This window comes from Calonectris borealis, chromosome 4 (assembly GCF_964195595.1).
Source record: "Calonectris borealis chromosome 4, bCalBor7.hap1.2, whole genome shotgun sequence".
NCBI lineage: Eukaryota > Metazoa > Chordata > Aves > Procellariiformes > Procellariidae > Calonectris > Calonectris borealis.
Window position 1 is genome coordinate 6,819,183 of NC_134315.1, and position 21,423 is coordinate 6,840,605.

Sequence of the window (21,423 nt, forward strand, 5' to 3'; positions counted from 1 at the left end):
GACTGAAGGTTTGGTCCCCTCGTGTCCATTAGCCTGGGTTATATAAATTGTTGTGATCCAGTTCCTGGCGATGCATCTGTTTGAAAATCTACAGCAGCTGGTGTAGTGTATTGGTAGTCCCAGCAGGAAAGAAAAAGCAGTTGGATGTATTTATTTTATGAAATGCTTGTGCCAGTAGCAGCAGAGGCATCCAAGTAGGATTGTTTTCTACAGAGTGCAGAATCTCAGACAGCCTTTACCCAACGTGTTGACAGTTTAAAATCCGGAGAACAGAGCAAAGACTGTGCCTGTAACAAGGTCAGCAGTTTTGCTGCTCGCTTGTTTTGCCTCACTGGGCTGGGTTGTGCTACTATTTGTAAAGTGTCTTGAGTTAACTGAGATGCTAAATGTTCTTGAAGTAGTGTTTTATTCTCTGCGTGCCTGAAAGCTGGTGGCCAACTGTAAACAGAAAATGTCAAACAATTGATCTGAGGTTACTTATGTCAGTAGGTTTAATGAGGGTGATGGGTGTTTTGTTCTGCTATTAAGAGAGGATGGATTTAGATCATCTGTGAAAGTCTCAGCCAGTCTCACTTTCGGCAATTACTGTTGTTATGCTGGCTTTCCCACTGCTGGTAGCCAGTCCAAAGTGAGAGCTTTCCTTTCCAAAGCATATTTAGATCTGTCTTTGTAAAAGACAAAAGTGAACTGTACATTTTTGTAACTGTTATTAAAATGTCTTTCTCTGGGAATTAAATAATGAGGGTAAGTATAATTGTAAGGTATTAGATTAAGCTAAGAGCACCTTTTTCTCCTTAAGCTTTTGTACTCTTTCTGTGCATCATTTCTAGTCCTCTGTGTCTCGGCTTGTGCATCGGGGCGCAAGGAAATGGAGTGACTTGCCAGAGCTCACCCTGCAGCACCCAGCAGGGTGGCTCCAAGCTGTCCATTAATTTTGGCCAGGTTTCCTGCAGAGAGGATGGCAGAGGGTGGAGAAGAGCCAGGCCTCGCTCGTGGGTCATCTCCGAAAGAACCTTGGCAGCTGAAGACGAGGTAGGCAAGGCCGCCTGTGCTACCAGCCGCTTCTCTTTGTCTTTGGGTCTCCTGCGGGTCTTCCCTGGACAGCAACAGAAAGACATGAAGTCTAGTTTGAGTCACCCAACGCATGACTAGATTTTATAAATACTCTTACTGTGCTTTCCTGCAATCTGTGTGATGGGGGAGGGCAGATGGTGGCGTAACCTGCTCTGTCATCTTTTATTGCTCTTAACAAGTTCGGCCCGCCATAAACAACGCCACCGACTCGGAGAAGGTGCCCGAGCAGTATAAGCGCCTTGGCCAAACCCTGCGAACTCCTCCGCACCCCCTTTCGCCAGAGCCCCCGTTCCACAGGCAGCGGGGCCGGGTCCTGTCAGGCGCTGCGGGCCTGTGTGAGGGGCACAGGGCCGTGTGAAGCGCCGCGGGGCCGTGTGAAGCGCGGCTGCGCTCGGGCCTCGATGCCCGTTGGGAAACGCCCCTAGGGGCGGGGCGAGGTGCGGGGCGGGACTGCTCAGGCATCACCCGCCCCTCCCGCCTTGGCGGCGCATGGGCAGTGCCGGCGCATGCGTGGTAAAGGGGCGGAGTCGGGCACGGCGCCGCATGCGCAGTGGGGATCGCCCGCCCCTGACAGCGGGCGGGGACGGCACCCCGGAAGGGCCGGGCGGCGCGAGGCGGCGGCCGCCATGGGCCTCTTCGGGAAGACCCCCGAGAAGCCGCCCAAGGAGCTGGTGAGGCCCCGGCGGCGGCGGCTGGGAGGCGGCGGGGGCGTGTGGCTCGGGGGCGGCGGCCTAGGTGCATGGCGTTACCATGGTGCCGGGCGGGGGCTGCGGAGGGGCCGGGCCGGGCCCGGCCTGGGCGAGGCGCCGCGGCGCCGGGCGGCTCACCAGCTCAGCACCCGGCCCGGGACTGAGGGGAAGCGGTGAGCCGCGGCCGGGGGAAGGAGGGTGTGGAGCGGACGGGGTGCCCCGGTGAGGTCCGTCCCGGGGTATCGCTGCGGCGGCTGGGCCTCAGCAGCAGGTGAGGAGCCCTGGGGGCACCCGCGCTCGGTTACTTCCCTTCTTCTGAAATGCAGCAACTTCTTAACGCGCTCGGTGCGCTGTCAGAACGCTCGAACACCCTGGGGGTGTTCAGAGACTTGTGGGGGGGCTTCTCAGGGCCACAGAAGTAGTGGCCAAAGGAGCGATGCATCCTGGGTGGCGAGGTTTGGGGAGACTGAGTCAGCGGCTCCTGGATTTTTAGCTTGTTGTTAGCTGTCTTCCATAACTTCTAGCCCTCCGGCTTCAACAGGGACTTCTAGCTCCTGTTGCAAAAACAGGCTGAAAAATATGAGTAGCTGAAATATTGGGACTTGGTGTTTTTTTGAGTCTGCAGGCAAACATTGTAAGCCTTGCTTCTACCCACACATTTATAATGTCACAGTGAAATGAAATAATCGAGATACTGACAGATTTCAGTTGCCTTTCATAAATCACAACTAATATATTAACAAAAAAAATCAGTTTGGTGGGGGGAAAGATCAAATATATTAGAGGTATTAAAAAAGCAACAGGGAGAAGGTGACAGATACTGAAGTTGAAGGCTTAGAAGAGCTGCCGTGTCTCAGATATTCCCTGCTGCTTTGTAGCAACCAGGTCCCAGGGGAGTGGGCTATAGTCATTGTTTGTTGGGTGATAGCGTTAGATAAGGAGTATACTTTTCATAGCATACTTTCCCTTCCTCCTCTGTCTGTGTCAGAGCACCAGGCAGGCTGGTTATAGTTTCCTCTGTTAATGAGCAGTGTTGGAGGATACCACAGAGAAATGGGGTTTGGAGGCTGCTGCTCTCGATGGTGGGATAAAGCAGCAGACAACAGTTTAACGTGCACAATGTGGTTATACTGCACTGATAAGTGCTTGTTCCATGTCCAACAGCCACTCTTTTCTTTCCATAACTGACAAGCTTGTCCTGTTTTCCAGTAACACAGCGTGTCTGTGGGTCATCTTGGAGCTGTTTGCAGAAAAGCCTGGAAAGGCGCTAGAACGCAGGCGTGTCTGAACTATAAGGAGAAGTGACGTGGGTCATCTTGCTGTCATGAGCACGCTCTTGGGTTGCAGGCTGGCGTGATGATTTCACAGTGAGAAGCCCATTAATAGCAAGGAATTTCTTTCCTCCTGCGCCGCTTTAGAAGGAAGAAGTTATTTCTGCTTACTAGATGATGGGGAAACAGGACTGCTTACCTTTTGTTTGCCAGCAGCTGCACACAAGATACTGTCCCTGAGTAGGGCTAGAGAAAGCAATCCAAGCACCACAGGAGGTGGCTGAGGATGGGAAGAAGTTGAGGTTTTTGTGATGGCAGTGAGTCACCCTGGGTTTGTTTGTATGCTCGCTGTCTGTCGATGGGAAGGAACTTATTGGCTGAATGATACAAGGCACACACCTTCAGTCCTTGTGAGGAGCTCGTGATGCGTTTCAGCCTGTCTAAAGCTGGGGGTCTACTATACATTTAATGCCACGTCTGGATTGTTTGAGCTTAAAAAGTGGTTTTCTTCCAGCGTAGTCCGAGTGGTTTATTTCAGCTTAGTGTTTTGCTGGTTGACACTGCAGTGTGATGCAGTGCTGTGAGAACGACGTTTTTGTTTATGTCTGAACTGGAAGCAGAATAGCCTCATCAGCATGGAGTTATGCTCGGGTTAATTAGCTTTGCTTATTTGACCTTCTGCTACTATTCCTGACATTGCTACCTCTGTGCGGCATTGGGCCATGGTTCATAGCGATATCCCTGGTGTCCTGCGTGAGATCAGCAATACAACTTCTTTACTGCTCAACAAATTGCCATGTCTCATGTAACTGGAAGCATGCAGTAGTCTAGTTGAGAGTCAATGGGATTTCCTCCTCCTCTTATACGCAAAACTGGTGATGTGTGTTGGGAAGACCAGGGAATGAAGAAGCACCCAGCCCTGTCTTTATGAGGACAGTTTTGTGAAGCAGCTCAGTATTAGGCATGAGCTATCAAAGAGTTTTCTGCTGTCAGAGTTAGCAGGGATCGATGACAACGTACGGCCAGTCGTGGTTTAATGGTCTCTTTGTGCTGGGTTGTGCATCACAGAGACAGAATCTGTGAATCCTGCTGTAGTTCATTTGACAGATGCCAATTGTGCTTGTACATGAAAGCTTGATACATGTTGGTTTGTTCTAGAATACAACTTGTAGAGCAAATCTCTAGAAGATGTTACATTTGAGACGTGACAGTTGGCCAGCCAGAGTTCAGTCATGCTTTACCTCAGTCTCTTTCCCCTCTTCTCTCCATCTAGTGTAGGCATATTCAAAAGAGGGACCTTCTTAGCCTCTTACCAGGGTGAGGAATGAATCTACATGGGATTTTTCTGCCCTATTCTGAACAGCAAGAGAGGAGGCTGCAGTCGGTCCGGCAAGGGTTTTGTTTTTTTTCTGTAATAAAACAGGATTCAACTAAAAGGTACAGGAGCTTTCTGAAACCCCTTCAAAACTTCTACACACCCATAATGTGTACGCACAGAGCTCTGCAGGGCTTTGGGTTTGGGGTTTTTTTCAGCAGATTTCGTGCTTGGGCAACTCAGATGGTGGTTGTTGTCGGTAGTCAAAACATGGTCTTGTTCATCGTGACTGAGAGCATTTCTTTTGAGACCGGTAAAAGTCTAATTATCTATCTTGCTTTACTGGGCTTGTGCACTGAAGAGCGCTCTTTTTACAGTTCTGTTATAAAGCTTATTCAGGTAGACAAAGCTTTTTATTTGAATAAAAAAAAATTATAAAAATCAGGGTGATTTCCATATGAAACTATTCATATAGCAACTAGACTTCTTGAGTGGCCTGTGCACTGGCATGTACAGTGTGCAAGTGGATCCATGAACTAGAGGTCATCTTAATACTTAGGGGGTTTCATTAGATACTGTGCAAAATCTGTGCTACTAACAATAAAAGTAGCATCAGAGCTCCACAAGCATTTGTGTTTGCATGCTGGAATCTCCTGATTCTTGATTTTGGTTCTACAGCCCCTCTCTGCTTTCTTGTTTACCACAAGCACTTCCAGTTCTCAGTTGGGTGTCTGGCCGCTGCTGCCTGTCTGATGTCTCCGCTTCCCCAGAGAGGTGGTCGGGGCAAGTGGTGCTCCCCACCTCCTTCATCGCCCTGTGCTGGGGGAGCCAGGAGTGCTGGAACAGAGATCTTGGCAGGTCCCAGGAGGGAGCTGTAGAGGGGGTGGCTGTATTTGAACCCCACCAAATGCAGGGGGAGAGCAGCTGGGGGGCAGAGCTGCCGTAGACGGAGCTGAGCAAGTGGGAGGAAGGGGCCAGCAGGAACCTCACGATGTTGAGCAACGCGAAGGGTTACGTACGTGGGACAACCATCCCTGCACGTAGGGATTGTGCAGCCTGGGGCTGGCTGGGCAGCAGCTCTGCAGGAAAGGACTGGTCTTCCCATGGATAATAAACGTGAGTTAGCAGTGCGCCTTGGCAGCGATGAGGGCAAACTGGGCTGCATTAGTGAACTGTAATCATCAGATTGATGATGGTTGTTCAATTGGTTGTTCAATTACTCTGCTATGTTCGGCATTAACGAGGCCAAACCTGCAAAAGAGTGTCCTGGTTTGGGCACCCAGTTCAAGAAGGATATCAACAAACTGGGGAGAGCATGGCAGAGGGCCACCAAGGTGGTGGAGGACTAGAGCTCATGACACAGGAGCAGAGGCTAGGGGAACTGGGCTCGTTTTAGCTTGGAGAAGAGAAGGCGAAGGGGCAAGAGTGTAAAGCCTTTCACTGCCTCTAATGGGGTTGTACTGAAGATGGAGCTGAGTACTTTCCAGGTGTGCCCAGTGACAGGAAAGAGGCTACAGCCACAGGTGGCCAGAGGAGAATTTTGAATTGGACATGAGGGAAGTTCCTCACCCCAGGAGTGATTAAGTGCTGGAACAGATGCCCAGAAGGGCTGTGAAGTCTCTGCCCTCAGACAGTGTCAAAACTCAATGGACGAGGCCACGAGCAACCTGTCTGAACTCTGAACTTGGTCCTGCTTTGAGTAGGAGTTTGACTTGGAGAACTCCTGGGGTTCCTTCTGACTGAAACAAGTGGTGGCACTCTTGGTGCTGTCATCCCATGCCAAAGTTTCTACCTTATGCTGAAATCCCCTGCGGCAAGTTCCCTCTGCACAGCGATGTCACTGTGACGTGGGAAGTTAGCCAGGCAGTGAGCGTCTCTGATTCACAAATCGCGTCCTCCTTAACTCCTTGTCTGAATGTTAAGAGGAGTGCAATAATTGGTGATATCTCTGCAATGTTTTTTTTTTATTTGAATAATGAAATATTTAAACATGACTCATAACTTAAAGCTTGTGCATTTTGAAGTGCTTCTTTTGATATTGAATGGTTAAGTTACATGAAAGTATAAAAGCATAGTTTTAAAGTTGGAATTTCAAGTAACTCTCATTTTCTCTTTTTAAGGTCAATGAATGGTCCTTGAAGATAAGGAAGGAAATGAGAGTGATTGATAGACAGATCAGAGGTTTGTACTTAGGTCTCATTTTTTGTTTTTCCATTCCCTGTCTGGCTTCAAGTTTTTTTTTGCTTTAATTGGGGGAGGCTGTGAAATCTAATAACACGGGGTGTTCTATTGCATCTGGAATAAAGGAAGATGAATGTGATCCTGGGGCCAAACTTAGGCCAAAATAATATCGCTGTGAAGTTCTCCAAGTAAAATTTTCAAAAGAACCTGAATGTTGTATGCTTCCAGTCAGACATAATGCTCTTAAATCCCATTTGATAAGATGAATTAGACTTATTATCCAGAACATCAGCACATTGATTTAATGAATAGTATTGGTGTGATATGTAATTCCACATGTAGAAAATCCTGCGGGTATGAACTGGTATGAAGTGCACATGCTAAACAAAAGTAGCTTGCTGTCAGCTTGGGAAAATTGCAAACAGGAGAGAAGGAAAAAAAAAAACTTTTCTCAGAAGGTGTTTTGCTATTAAATTATGGGCATTACGCTTTTGAAGAGGTCTTGAAAAGCAGAGGAGTTGCTTGTTACACTGCCACTAGTTCAGTTTCTTGTTCTCTCTTCTGCCCGCCTTCCCAGAATCTGAAAATAGGTTTGGGGCAGATTCTATTTTCCCCTTTCTGTCTTCTGCCCTGCCCTCAGGATTGGTCCGTGGGATGTGCTGGTAAAGGGTATTTTGTGTCAGCAGACAGACTGGTTATTAGGCACATGCCTGTTTTGAGTGACTCCTCAAGGAGTGTGTTCTCCCTTCCCCCTTCCCTCCCCAGCCCCATGCCTCTGGACTAAGCTGGCAGGGTTCATCTATTCTCCCACTTGTACATTTGTACGAGTTGGTTGGAGGGAGATTCTCGTGCAGTACAAAGTCTGTCTTTGTCCTCATCTGTAAAATGAGGACAAGGTTTATGCCTCTTCCAGGAAAACCAATGTGCAGTGATGTTCGTTATGCTTGTGAATTGTTTTGCGTTCTCCAAGGCGCTTTGTGCAGCTGTGTCGGGCACAGACCAACTGGAATATGACTGATCTTATTAGCAAAGTATGTTTTAGAGGCCGCATCTTCCATGGGAGCAAACTACCCACGTGTTCACTATTGATGGTTTCTTGAAATTTTGGGTTTCTCTCAACTTTATGCATGCCATAATACTTCTAATGGCCTATATAGATATTGGGTTATGTGGTAGTCTAATATTTTGTCATGGATGTAAATCTAATTATTGCAACAGCTCTAAACATCTTTGTATATGTATTTCAGTGTGTTACATTCAAAGAAATACAGTTCAGCACATAAGAGCTTAGACTAACCACCAACCGTCTGCTATTCTGATAATTCCCTTTAAGATAAAGTACAGAATACCTTTGTAATGCCCATATTGTGCAAGGATTTCACGTCTTACCAAGTGTCAGCTGTGGAAATGTGTGGTTCTGCTGGACACTTATCAGGCTAGCAGGCTGCTGCTGAAAGATGACAGCCATGTGCCGCTAAAGGTTTTTTTCAAAAATTACCCACTGTAGTTGGATTCTGCCATGCTTTATCATTTTGATTGAGATTTACACATGAAATCGCTGTAATCTCTGAGTAAGGATGCTGAGCTGGGACCTGTCTTAGTTTCCCTGGGGAAGGCTGTGCTAGATGTGTTTTGACCCGGCAACACGCAGATCCACCTGGGATGAACTGAGTGGGCTTGGATCACTTGAACGCTTGGCTTGCCCAGTCAGCGCAGTTACTAATACAGCAACACGCTGTTTCAAACCATCTGTCGTTGGACTCTTGCTGTTGTCGTGATTTCTGTTTGGTGTAGGTTGCTTTTGAGAGCTTGGAAGGTTCGAAGAAATGAAAGGTATGCTTGTGACTTCAGAATAGAATTTTTTGAGTTAGTATAGTTGGAGTAATACAGTAACTTTGTGCTTCATTGAGCTTGCAAGTCCCTCTCGCAGGTGCTTTGGACTGCTTTGTGCCTCTGTTGTGGTTGGTAGTGCTGCAGAGGGGACCGGTGTAGTGACTTTGGCTCACTAGAGTGCGTAGCTGGCATTGACCTTCAAAGGTGGAGTTGACCATTCTTGCATATTTTATGCCACTAATCTCATATTCAGCCGTTCGTCACGCAAGTGAAAGCATTCACTTGAGTACGGGGCCCCACTACCCTAGTTTGGATGTAGTAACACAATACTTGCGGTTGTTTTTAGCCTGACAAAGTGAATGTCCTAATTCCTCAGTACTGCTGGAGTACTCCTGGTGCTTTCTGGTTTTTGCTGTAGCACTTCAGTTGTTTCTTACCTGTTCTGATATGCTGGGACTTGGCTCACTCCCACATCTGACATACAGATGTCTTCAAGCTTGTGACATTTCTGCAGATAATAGTGGGGAAGCAGCAAGGAGTATGTTTTTTTGATTACGAGCCTACAGATTTCTGCCAGTCCTTTAGGATAAAGATGCCATTGAACGATATTGAGAGAATGACTCATCTTGAGTACAGGATTCATTAACGCCCCCGTGAGAAGCTGCGTCGAAGTCTCCAAGTTGGTCTGTGCCAAAAAGTGTGCGTGGATGCCTTTGTTTTTATAAAAGGGCAACTTCTGATTCTTGCCTACATGTAACTTCTGTCTGGTATAAATCAAGAAGACTCAAACAAAACCAAATTTGAACAAAGGCTTTGCTAGAAATAATTGTTCTTGTGGTCATTTCCTTCAACTCTTTGCAGGAAGGTGAGCCTAACCCTTACTATCTGAATTCTTTATTTACTTTAGGATAATTTTTTTGCAGACTCTTAGATCCACATTGCATCAGTGGCTAATTTATTGCTGAGTCTGGAAAAGGAAGGGGGTTGTTATAGCCCCTGCTTGTTCCTGCGTTTCTTACTCTGAGCTTTTTGAGGTACCTGGCTTCTGGTGTACACAGCCAGCGTTATCTGACAAGGCAGACATGTGAACAGTCACCCCAGATTTGCTAGAGAAACCTACATTATTTAAGGAAGCCTATTTAGCATACAATATTTCAAATCCAGCTATTTGGTGCTTGTTTTGTACAGGCTTAGTTCAGTGCTCCTGCTCAGCATGCTCTTCTAAAAAGCTATTGAATGAAGCTGGATACCAGGAGAGTTTGAACGGGCTGCTTTAAGTTATATCTAACGATTTACCAGCATACTAGTTTTCACTGATAAATTACCCATAGCATTGGCACCAGCCAGCCAGCTTATAATTTGAATGTGCCAGCTTATGCAAACACTTAATGCATGTGTCTTAAAGTATGAGCAGTATAAACTCAAGACCTTAACTCCTTAAGTATAAGTATAGACTTGGCTGGGTATCCAGTTGAGGCTCAATGCTGATGGGGGGAATAATTAAGTCTATCTGCAAGAATGAAGGCTTTTTTTGGTGGTAATTAATAAATCTATGGTTCTAAGTAACTCTTAAAAGTTGTGGACACACCCTTACAAATTCACTATATTAAGTGGTTATGTTGTGGTTTTTTTTTTTTTAAAGGCAGTGTATATATAAAACTTTCTGGCCTCTGTGAGACCAGCCTTCTAGAATCTTTCTGAATGTATTTTTTTCAGAAAAACACATTTCAGGGATTTAGAAACAGTGAGAACAATTTTATCTACAACAGCCTTCAAATACACCTGAAGGTGGGCATATGGGTTAAGCTTTGAATGTAGGTAAATATTTTTGCTAGTAAAATGCCTGTCTGTCTTCTGAGACTACTAGTTTTAAACTTGTGACAAATTTGTTTCTTCCTGGTGAAGTGGGGCTGTCTGGTGATGAACATGGAAGAGGTAGTCTCGTAAGCAGCAAATCAGTACAGTAGTCTTAAACTGTGTGTGTATATATTATATATGTGTGTATGTATTTTTATATATATATATTTATATCAGGCCAGTTTAATAGTCAGGAAGTTATTCTGAAGTTGTAAGTCAAGTAGTTATCTCAGAGTGCTTTGTTCTTACTGGACCTTTTTTGCTTCCTAAGAATTCACTGAGTCAGCTCAGCTTCATGCGGTGATATCCCTGGACAGTCCTTTACAGTACTCTTAACTGCAAAAGAAATTACAGAGCTGGATGTTTAGTAATGAGAATTTTCCTATTATATGTAGTTTAATTAATCAGCTAACACGTAGATCAGCCTAGAACAAGGTCTTTGAGTAACGGGGAATCTGAAATCAAGCAGAAACGATTCTTTGCATTGAAAATCCACCTCAATAAATGACTGGTTTCTTTTCCAAATCCTTAGCAGCTTGTCGCTATTCGCTGTGTTTTTTCTGTACTCCAGATATCCAGAGAGAAGAGGAGAAGGTGAAGCGGTCAATAAAGGATGCTGCCAAAAAGGGTCAGAAAGATGTGTGTGTGATCTTGGCGAAGGAACTGATCCGCTCTCGAAAGGCCGTAAGCAAACTCTATGCATCCAAAGCTCACATGAACTCTGTTCTCATGGGGATGAAGAACCAGCTTGGTAAGAACAACTTCTGAGTGCTTCTAGCTTTAGAGGTGAGGTCTGGGTTTCCATTTTCAGAACCAAGGTCAAATGCAGCAGACTTGAATTTGGAAGCAGTCCTACTCTTGTGAAAGGCAGCTGATTCCAGTGGGCTTCAGGACCCAGGGAAGTTCCTCCCGTAGCAGGCCCAGAGGTGTGAGGCTGCTGCAGTTCCCCATCCCCACATCCAGCTGGGCTGAGCACCTATTCCCAGTAGGCACACGCACCCACACATGCTCACACCAGTGCCTTTACCAGCACCCGTGTAAACACATGCAGCTTTCACACAAACGAACAGCTCAATCCTGGCCTTCCTCTTCAGCTGATTAGGACTGAGGTCCACTAGTAGAATACATATATCTACACACACACGCACAATATATGGGTTGTTCCAGTAGCTGCTCTCAGACTCTCAGTCTAAGCTGGGCAGCTATCCGGTGACTGGCCCCAGATCTTCTCCTCTACCTGAGCTGCTGGTACCTGGACCTGTAGGCCCCTGAGGTTTGTGGTCTTCCCTGGTCCACCTTGATCCCTCCCTTTCTCCACCTTCAGTCCTTCGCCTAAACATCCAATAAAAAGTTTCTCATGTTCAGTCGCTTTCCTGCAAGCCCCTTAAAAAATTCCGTATTAAGTTTTTCTCGGTTCAAAAAATGCTCTTTACCCCCATATCCCATAGAGAGTCCTACATCCCTGTAGGCAATAACCCCCTTCAGTCTGCAGAATGTTCTGGAGACCGTTTCCCCACTGCCCTGTCTGGATGGGTTTCCCACTCTGGAGGAGTCAGGGAGCTCCCAGTTAGCTTCCTGGGGTTCCTACCCCTCCTTGTTCCCTAGATCCTTGCTGGCTGGCTGTGTTTCCTCTGACTAGCTGCTCAGCAGATAATCTAACACCTCTCCTCGGAGCCTGAGGGTTGCAGTGATGTGAGAATCACGTGCTCTGAAACAGAACTCCCTTCCAGTAATTTGGGGCACGTTTTTAGTGTCTATTCCTGAACAGTTTGAACGCGTGCCTAATGTCCCTGTATCCTTGTGGAGCCTGTTGTTGTTACTGATTTGACAGGATCTGTAACGTGAGGTTTATTTCCTTCAGTAGAATTCCCTTCATCTTGTAAATTACTGTTTCTCTAGCAAGAGTCTTAGGACGCTTACTGAGTCCTAAATGGAGATGGGGGGGCAGTGTTTGATTTCCTTGATGTGGATGAATCGATTTGCCCTGTGTCTTAATACCTAGCTCTCTGTAAACCCTACTTGGTCCTTTGTGCTCCTCCAGTACCGGCATATTTCCCTCATTCCTTATCCACATCGGAAATCTGTTGTAATAGGCTTCCTGCAGTATTTTCCATACCTTAGAGCATTCCAGTCTGCAACGAGAGCAGAGCGTTGAAGACAGGGAAAGACTTGGTGGAGGCTAACATGCACTGAAATGTCAAAGGATTTCCCCCCACCCCAGCATTACCCAAGCTAGTTGCTAGTAGATTTTAACACTAGGCGAGTGATAAATCGGGAGTCGCAATGTGAACCTTAAGTGTAATCTTACGATAGGTCAAATGTGGCTCCCCACGTACCTCATTCAGGGAAGGGAAGCAGAGGCCATTCTTGCAGCTTGAGGTGTCCTTATTACCGCTGCCAGCATCCTCATCGTACTGGGAGTGTTCTGATACACTTACCCAAGGGACAGGAAGGAATCTAGAATTCAGTCTGGGGTTTGTATTAAGTTGCTTCATCTTGGGGAAATGACCGCTAAAGGCAAGATTTCCGTTAGTTTGTTAACATTACAAGTGTAATGTTCTTAAAGAAATTAAGTATTAAAATGAAAAATAATATATGCTGTACCTTCATTTTGCTTCATTAAGGACTGACCATTTTATATACAAACAGGTAAGTTCGCCATGGCTTGGAAGCTGCGAAGTTAGATGGCACAATTCAAGAACCTCAAAGTACCCTTAATTACTGCATTTTGATCCTGGTATATCAACATATATGAGAAGAGCTTTTAAGCTATATTATGAGAACAGCCTCTGGAAAGAGTGTTGTTAAATTCAGTTTAAACTACACTTACTTCCAGTTTATATCTGCTTCAGTATTAATTTTCTAGCTTACTGTTTGCTGTGAAACTATTGCACTAGAGCTTCTGCCAGAGGTAGTTTCCACTACCCAGTGTCAGGCGGAAGGTCACTAGTTTGGCCGGTAGTCAGAGGTGGAGCTGGACTGTAGCTCCACTGGGGAAACCATCAGCAAGACCTCTGGCTGCTGAGGGGCTCAGGCAGGAGCTCCTTGGGTTCTCTCTTTATGAATGTCGTGGTTTAACCAGGACAATGAACTGGAGGGCAAGTGGCTTGAAATCTCTCTGCAGGCAATCTGGATTGCCCCAGGTAATCATACAGGACCAGTATCTTTGCTAGAAACTTATTTTTTCCAATATGGGTAGGAGTTGAGCTTTTCCAGGAAGGTAGACAAGAATGAAGAAGCAGGATGCCCATTTCTTCTTTTAATTAAATTGCCTAAGTGCAAACAAATGTCTGTCCGTGTAGGGAGGATATAATTTCTCTGCTTTTGGTGGAGCGTGGATCGTTCAAGCTTTTCTATGCCTTTCCTTCACAGCTGTCCTGAGAGTAGCGGGTTCATTGCAGAAGAGCACAGAAGTCATGAAAGCTATGCAAAATTTAGTAAAAATCCCTGAAATCCAAGCAACGATGAGGGAGTTGTCCAAAGAGATGATGAAGGTAAGATCTGTAACATAAATAAGACTTGGGTGAACAAGAGGTGGTCGTTAGCGTGCTGTGCAACTGCTTAGGTGGCCGCTATGTCAGAGGGCTTGTGTGAGCTCTGACAAACAGAAATTAAAGTAGCACATTAATAGCTAGGACTTTCTAGCAAGTTACTGTACGTGGGGAAAGCCCTGACTTGGTGATACCTGTAACACGTTTGGTGTAAAGCTTGAAGCTGAAAAAAGCTGCTGAGGTTGAGGATGGAAGGAGGAAGACGGGTCCCCGTACAGAGCGGTTGTGGCTTGGTCATCCTAGTCCCAAGGGCGGGGGAAGACTGAGGCTCGAAGCAGGGTTCACACCTGCGCCCAGTGAGTGCCTGTACCCCCGAGCTTCTCTCTGTTCTGGGGAGACCGAATGTCCCGCTTTCAGGAAGAAAGGCCCACCACAGCCTATTGTGGAGTGGGAAGCTGAAAGTCCCGCCTTAGGCAAGATGGCTATTCTGTTACTGGGTTTAAAATGTCTAACTTGGTGTCTCCATCTGATGAAAGTGCTCTGATTTTGAAGTATACTAATTCTCTATCATCATGGCTGTTATCTTTTCAACTACCAAAATCGTTTTGCTTTTTCCCCGTATCACTCTAGACTGTTTAGTTCAAATCAGCTTATTTCTTAATAATTTTACCATTGTGCACCGGAACAATTTGGCCATATCTAGGTTGCAGGCCCTGCAGAGGAACGTTTTCAAATGCAGATAGAAAAAAGGGAACCCTTGTCAAACACCAGTTTTACAGCATGTTACACAATTTATGCTTCCTGACTGAAGTTTGCAGTTGTATTTCCCATGCTTGGAGCAAGCTGGGTTGTCGGTGTTTAGACGTGCAACAACAAAGAATAATAGCTTGAGGGTTTCAAAATGAGAACACGTGTATTTAATCCTCAATTTTCTTACCGCTTTTCCTGTGCACCCGTTGTACAGATACGCGCTTAAACTGTAGGCAAGCGTGTTGGCCAACCCTCGTGCAACAGGATAGCCTTGATCGGGAAAGCTTGAGCAGCAAGCAAGTGGGTGTTAAATGCCTGGGTAAGCGTAACCTGATCTGGAAAGTAGGAAGCGTGTCCTCTTACTCTGCTGTTTCCAAGGATATCACGCGCTGCCTTTTTGTTTTCTGCTAGGCTGGTATTATAGAGGAAATGCTGGAGGACACCTTTGAAAGCCTGGAGGATCAGGAGGAAATGGAAGAGGAAGCCGAGATGGAAATTGATAAAATCCTTTTTGAAATTACAGCTGGTGAGTGTGTGCGTGTGTTTGCCGAGAGCGGAGCCTTGGCCCCGCTCTGTTCAAGAAGACGCAGCAATTTAAATCTGCGTCTATTCTGACTTAACTGCGCTCTCCCAGTAGTGTCTTTGCCGTTGCTAATAGGCAGGGTGCTCCGACAAACTGGTTTCTCAGGGAATACTGGCTGAGAAGGCCGGTGTGGTAAAGCATAAGTAATGTGCATCAGCTGATGTCTGTGCAGTTCTGTAACTGAGGCTTTAACAGATCAGTGTTTGTCTGTACAGTGGATCCTCTTAACAAGGTGACATTTATACGACTGACTAGATACACTATTATTAATGAAGCCAGGAAATAAACTCGGCTGCGTTGCCTTGAGTCTTAGGCTGTGTTGTGATTCCTGGCTGTAAAATGCTGTTAGTGTCTTGAGTTGTTGGGGGGAAAAAAAACACAGAACAAACAAACAAAACCCCAACTTCTGCCTTACAGCTCATGAAGTAATGATCTACTGTTTTAGTTATCTATCTGACTTAGATAATGCTGAGCCCGCTCCTTACCTGACTTTCTGAGGTGGTGTGATAAATCTAAGTACCGGAGCCGTGTTCGGCTGTAACACGCTGAAAGCGCAGTTCCCCAGCTCCTGCCCTGCGGTTACCTCGTGCCTGCCGCTGGCTTGTTGCCCTCTCCTGTTTCTCACATCCTGCTTTGCTCTTTTCCATCCCGTTTCCTGGCTGGGAGCAGCTCCCTTCCTGCCGGGCGGGCTGTGGAAGGGGGGAGCTGCCCCCCCCCGGCTCAGCAGCGGGCTCAGGAGGGGCCGACAGGTCAGCACCGCTGCATCGGCCAACAGCCCCCGGCTGACCAAGCCGGACCGTTCTTGTGTCTGACCTCTGCCAAAAGTGACAGGTTGAATTATTTTAAATATCTGTACCTGAAAGCTGCTAATTACTAAATGAAGACCTAATGCACACTAACGGGCCTGTTTGTTGTTCGCAGGGGCCTTGGGTAAAGCACCTAGTAAAGTCACAGATGCTCTTCCAGAGCCCGAACCCATGGGAGCGGCCGCTGCTGTCGACGAGGAGGAAGACATTGAAGCAATGCAGTCGCGGTTAGCTACCCTCCGTAGCTAGGGAGGAGACGAATCTGTACAGTTTGCCTTTTTTTTTTTTTTTTTTTTTTTGCAGTGGGATATTCTGTCCTATGTTCAAAATGCAAAACTTAATATGTGAGAATACTTTATGTAATATATATATTTTTTTCTCCCTGGGGCGTGTATTCTCCAAGAAACTACTGTAATATACTACTTCTTGGGGAGTGCAGTCTGTAGAGATTATCTTACCCTTTTCTGTTCAGCCCGTCTCCTCCATGCGAGGCTGTGGTGAAATGGCAACGGTGGTGTAATGTCACGTATTTTTAGATACAAAGTCCTGAAATACATTCTTAGCTTCGGGTACCATCTTTCCCTAAAAGGCACTTTGGCTTAATCTGCTACCAAAAACCTTCAGTGGCAAGATCTTTGTTTTTCCGAATCACTACAAGTTTTATTAAAGCTGCTTTTAACAGTTGCTTCTATGCATCAGTTTAGTTTGCATCACTTCAAACTCTTTTCACAAACAATACCCACCTCTAACAGCTCCCTCTTGGTTTTATAGCACCTTTTTTTTTTTCTTTAGCACATTTAAGGCCTTCACAGCATAGGTAAGGAAAAGTTTTCAGTCAGAGCAGCTGTTAAATAGCTGCTCTCTTCCAGTGCTGTATGTTCACAGGAGAGCCTTGTTTAGCAAGGGCAGGCTCAGGCTGCCAGTCCTGCTGCAGGGCTTTCCTTCAGGGACAGTTCTGCCAGCGGCAAGAGCTGCTGTTCCGGCGTGGTAACGCTGCAGCCTGCCTGGTGCTGCCCAGAGAGAGCTCCCTGCGCAGCTCTGCGAAGGGCAGGTGACCAGAGGAGACTTCCAGACCTGCTCAAGCCTTTCCCTTTTGATCCTGGCCACCTCCAGCAGCTTTTTTTTTATTTCTCACTCCAAGACACATGTAAATCTTACTCCTAAACAGCAAACGTCAGCCCCGCCAGCTCCGTGCCTCACAGGAGGTGAATGAGAGCAGCCCCGGGAGACAGGCTGGCAGCAGGCAGAAGGGATCGTGCACTCCCTCAGTGGCTTTGCTTCCCTCTTCGTCAGCCCGGTCCCCTCAGGGGGCAGGGGAGGCAGCTGAAGCACTTGGGGCTGAATGGAGAGGAGGACTTGGAGCAGGGTGAACCTCCCTGCTTCAGGGGAAGGCAGGCAGAAGGAAGGGGACGCCCACCTTCAGCACGGGTACTCTCCCGGTCCCTTTCAGTGAACAGAAGGCAAGAGCAATGTCTCCTCTACCCTGCACATGTGGGGAACAAGGAGCCCAGCTGAGGAAGAGAGACAGCTCCAAGAGCCAAGCGTAAAACAGACGGTGTGAAAGTGATAAGAAACCATTCAGCAGAGGCGAAAGGCATGCCCTGACTCATGACGGCACTGGCATAACTTCACTAGACCCAGAGGCAGTGGCCAGGCCTCTGCTGCCCCGGGCTGTGCCAAGGGCGGTGCTGTGCTCCTGGAGACAGCAGCTGGGACCAGACCTGACCCCAGAACCAATCCAGGTAATTAAGTTTTTCAGTCTTTCAAGATTTATAAAAACTAAACCTGGCACCCACCAGACTACTGAGAACAGCTGTGGCCCATCAGCAGCATTTGTTCCCCACTCAGCTCATTTGCAAATCCTGTAGCAGAATACAGTAGTTTTACAGGCAAACAGTCACTGGTATTTTGTTAGCCACTGAAGAACTGCACCAAGAGAGGTTCACTTCAGAGATCCTAACGTTTTCTTAATCGTTCCAGGTACTATCACTTCACTATCCCACCACCACAAGTGGTGAAAAGCCATCTGCTGCTTAAATTTCTAGGGTCAAAGGAGAGGCCTGTCTCCTCTCAAGGAAAAGCTTCAGGCAAAGCTGATGTCGTAACTCACAAAAGGCAGTTTGCAAAGCAGATACCCACGTGTCTCGCCTGAACGTGTCAATGCCACAGGAGCCTCACCGGCAAAGGAAAGAGTTTCTAATTTTAAGAAAGACTCACCAGAAGAAAACTAAGTCTATAAATAATTGCATTCCAACAGCACAGGCAGAAGAACAGACAAGGCACACCGACACCTGGATGGTATCCAGCAGCTTCCAGTTTCAGCCATAAAAAGCAAGGAGGGCCGAGCGCTGCTCGCCTTTGTGCCAGTGGGCGGCAAGTACAGGCACATCCACAGCAGGCAGAGTAACCCTAAGGCTTCAGGGCTGTGTGCTCCTGTGGAAAACTGCGATTCGAGGGTTCCGTCTCCCTCGAGACAGAACGTACCCCAAACGTAACGGGAACAGGCAAATGGGACAAGTTGTTTCTTGTGGTCTTAAAAATCCAGAGAGGACAGATGAGAAGGAAAAAGCAGCTGAAGAGCTGGTAAGATTGGGTGGAAAACAGCTGCAATAAAACCAGGTTGAACAGCAACGTATTGGTAAGAAAGTTCAAAATCCAACTTCAACAATGGGTCTTTTCATACATATGTGCATGCAAAAGTGTGTACAAGATCAGCGTGACTCATGTCACTTGCTGGGAGGTGAGGCACCCGTACACCAGCTCCCCAGAAATACTCCAGCTGGCTCCAAGAAAAGCAGCTAGGCTGCTTCGTTTACTTCAAACCTGATACTGCAAGAAAGAACATTCAGCCAAAGCATTGCCTTTAAGGATGCTTAACTAGTTCAAGCACAAAATGCCAAGTCACAGGTTTATTGCTGCTCTTTAGAACTAAAGCCAGCTGAAGCGACTAGAAACAAGCCAGCCTAATTACTGTCAGAGGCTGCAGCAGGTGGAGATGGAGGGAAGTTCTCACAGAACGCAGCACAGACATGTTGCTGAGCAGAATCTAAGCTAGCAGCATAAGCCAAGTGAACCAGAACATGTCCCCGCACAAGGAGAACGCCGCTGCCTCACAGCTGCCTCCCTGCCTCACCCACCATTATGGATCCTGGCACAGGCCAAGCGAGCTGTAAACACTCGCCTCAACCTCTGACACACACCAGGACCTCCCCTGGTGCAGGCCGCCTTTGGGAAGGCACACACACGGACTGGGCCAGGCGATAACCACACATCAACTTAATTTATGGTTTTGTTTTGCTGCTTTAGTTGTTCTGGGTGCCTGCTTTTGTCTCAGTTTTGAGAGGAAGGAAGCAGATTTACCTAGTCGCAATAAACAAACCTTTTACAATCCCACTTTATTCTAACTTAAGAGACTCCTACTCCCCGCAAGTCACTGCAGTCTCAGCTCCAGTCTTATCCAGATGGATAAGAGGAAGTTTCTCTGAAAAAAATACTGTCACCTGAGACAGAACAGTTAATGCTGATCATTAGGAGCAGGTGAAGCACTACGGGGGGGGGGGGGGATTTGCACAAGGTCTGTCAATTTGTTAAATAAAGTTCAGAAAAGTGACTTTTGGCTAAGTAGGAGGTTCCCCCCCCCATGGCTCTTCCCAACAGCTATCCTGTGCACCGCAGTGCTGGAAAGGACACTGAAGAACAGAAAGGTTCATTTTATCTCGGCTCATCTTGTTAGATGAGAGATGCACTTCTCCACCTCGACCCCTCTGCCTGTTTTAAGTTTGATGATGTTTCAATCTTCCTCTATGTAATTTTGGAGCAACGTGTGTGCTGTTTAAGACTGACGCTGCAAACTCATTCAATACCAACCACAATACTGGCATTGGCCAAGAAGCAATAGCCAAGCTAAGCCACATTTTGGTTAACCAAGAAAAGCTATAAACAGATCTGTCACTAAATTCAATGCCCTAAGCCTTCAGATACTTTAAAAACAGTATGAACAGTATATGATACGCAATTTTCTTTTGCATTTCAAAGCACTGCATCAAATTAATTACATTTTAAAGAGTCAACTGAAGAAGCCAGGCAAGGAACAATATCTGAAATAGAAGAGTTTTATGTAGACCATTCAGTGTTAAAAACCAGAGAATCAAACATCAGTTCAAAGTAAGGAGCAGTTTCAAACAGAAGACATTTGATTAAAAGTTTCTTTTAACATTTAGAAATTTAAATACATTTACCTAAAGATGGTTAACCCCCATCTCTATGTTACTATACAATAGCTTAAAGCTACTTTTAAATGCTAGTTCTATGTTAATGTGAAATTCCAGAACTGCATTCTTACTTTTATGTAAATTGGTTATTAAATTGGGTGACTCCGTACTTCCTCCCACCCGAAAATAAGTTTTAAAAATTGGAGCTTTACAATGTTTTGAATAATATTTTTCAAATGAGTAATTTGGAACAGTTTCCGACAGTTCTATAGGAGGTATTTTGTACAGTTTGGAGAGCAACTCCATATAAAGTTCTATTGCAACTGAGCATTCACAGTATGCCACAGTCCATACATATTACTACATATACATATCAGGTTTGTAAACATTGGAAGAATACACAGAACATAGTACCATGATCCTCTGGTACTGCTGAAAGGAAGATGAGGTAACATTCATATAATCTCAAAGTCCACAGAGGTCCTGACTGAGTAGTTAAAACAGCTGCCAACGCTTCTGTTTCATAGTGTGTGGTTAAGGCTTTCTACTTCACGGTCTGCTAAGGCTGGATTCATTAGCTCTCAGTATCCCAACTGCATCTTTAACAGCGTGGTATATGACATTCTTCACCTAGGAGGAAAAGAAAAGGCGTTCAGTTTTACAAGTGAACAGCACAGTTAGGGTCCGGTTGGAAACCTCTGACATACAGAAAACACTTGCACAACTTCCCCGCTTCCCCACACCCCGTGCGGCTCTCCTTTCGGTTTAAACAGGCTCATCTGCACGAGCTTCGCTTAGATCACTAACTTGTGAAAATAAGGTTCAAATTGTAACAGGATATAAACTGAAACCCGGTAGCCTGAGGAGAGTATTGCAAGCTCAGCTAGAGAGAAAACAAAAGAAATGGAAGAAAAACATTTCAAAAGAATTTCAGGAGAGGCTTCAGAAGCCTTCCTCAAAACGACTAAAAAACTAACAATCCAAAAATCTATGGAAATTCCTCTTCAAGATCCAATGCATTAAAGCTGACCTGAACATCAAAGCAACTTGGGTTGTGTGGGCACACCCCTTACGGGTTTGGTGAGGGGTGTTTGGTTTTTTGGTGGGTTTTTTTGAAAGGGTTAAGAGGGGCAGGGTTCATCTTGAGCATTGGTAAGTTACCTGCAATTTATCTTCATGGTTCGTATGCGTATGCGACAGATACCTAAATTCCTGAGTGAGCCAGAAGCAATGTTTGACATGCTCTGGGGATACAAAGTCTTCTGCAACTTTAATACAACTGTACAAATTATGAACCTAGAGAGAACAAACAAGCGTTAGCCATCTGCTCAGAAGTCTGCCCAAGTGGTCAGGCTGTAACAG

The 21,423-nt window shown here is 46.1% G+C and overlaps 2 protein-coding genes across 8 annotated transcripts in view; one reads left to right on the plus strand and one right to left on the minus strand.

Moving 5' to 3' along the window:
* LOC142081646 (charged multivesicular body protein 3) overlaps positions 1-16,534 on the plus strand; it is a 35,022-nt gene extending 18,488 nt beyond the window's left edge. The window contains exons 1-6 of one of the 3 annotated variants that reach the window (XM_075148458.1): positions 1,609-1,745; positions 6,470-6,530; positions 10,792-10,971; positions 13,593-13,714; positions 14,873-14,987; positions 15,966-16,534. In XM_075148458.1, the coding sequence (XP_075004559.1) occupies positions 1,701-1,745; positions 6,470-6,530; positions 10,792-10,971; positions 13,593-13,714; positions 14,873-14,987; positions 15,966-16,099 (657 nt within the window). In that variant the 5' untranslated portion in view covers positions 1,609-1,700 and the 3' untranslated portion in view covers positions 16,100-16,534. Of the gene's footprint in view, positions 1-1,608; positions 1,746-1,864; positions 2,035-6,469; positions 6,531-10,791; positions 10,972-13,592; positions 13,715-14,872; positions 14,988-15,965 lie in introns of those variants that run through there. The other 2 variants (XM_075148459.1, XM_075148460.1) reach the window with 2 other exon arrangements.
* The window catches only part of KDM3A (lysine demethylase 3A), a 36,645-nt gene continuing 31,441 nt past the window's right edge, over positions 16,220-21,423 (minus strand). For 4 of the 5 annotated variants that reach the window (XM_075148452.1, XM_075148451.1, XM_075148449.1 and 1 more), the window contains 2 exons: positions 21,223-21,357; positions 19,949-20,691 (listed from right to left, as the gene is read on the minus strand). In XM_075148452.1, coding sequence (XP_075004553.1) covers positions 20,611-20,691; positions 21,223-21,357 — 216 coding nt within the window. In that variant the 3' untranslated portion in view covers positions 19,949-20,610. The other variant, XR_012673413.1, reaches the window with a different exon arrangement.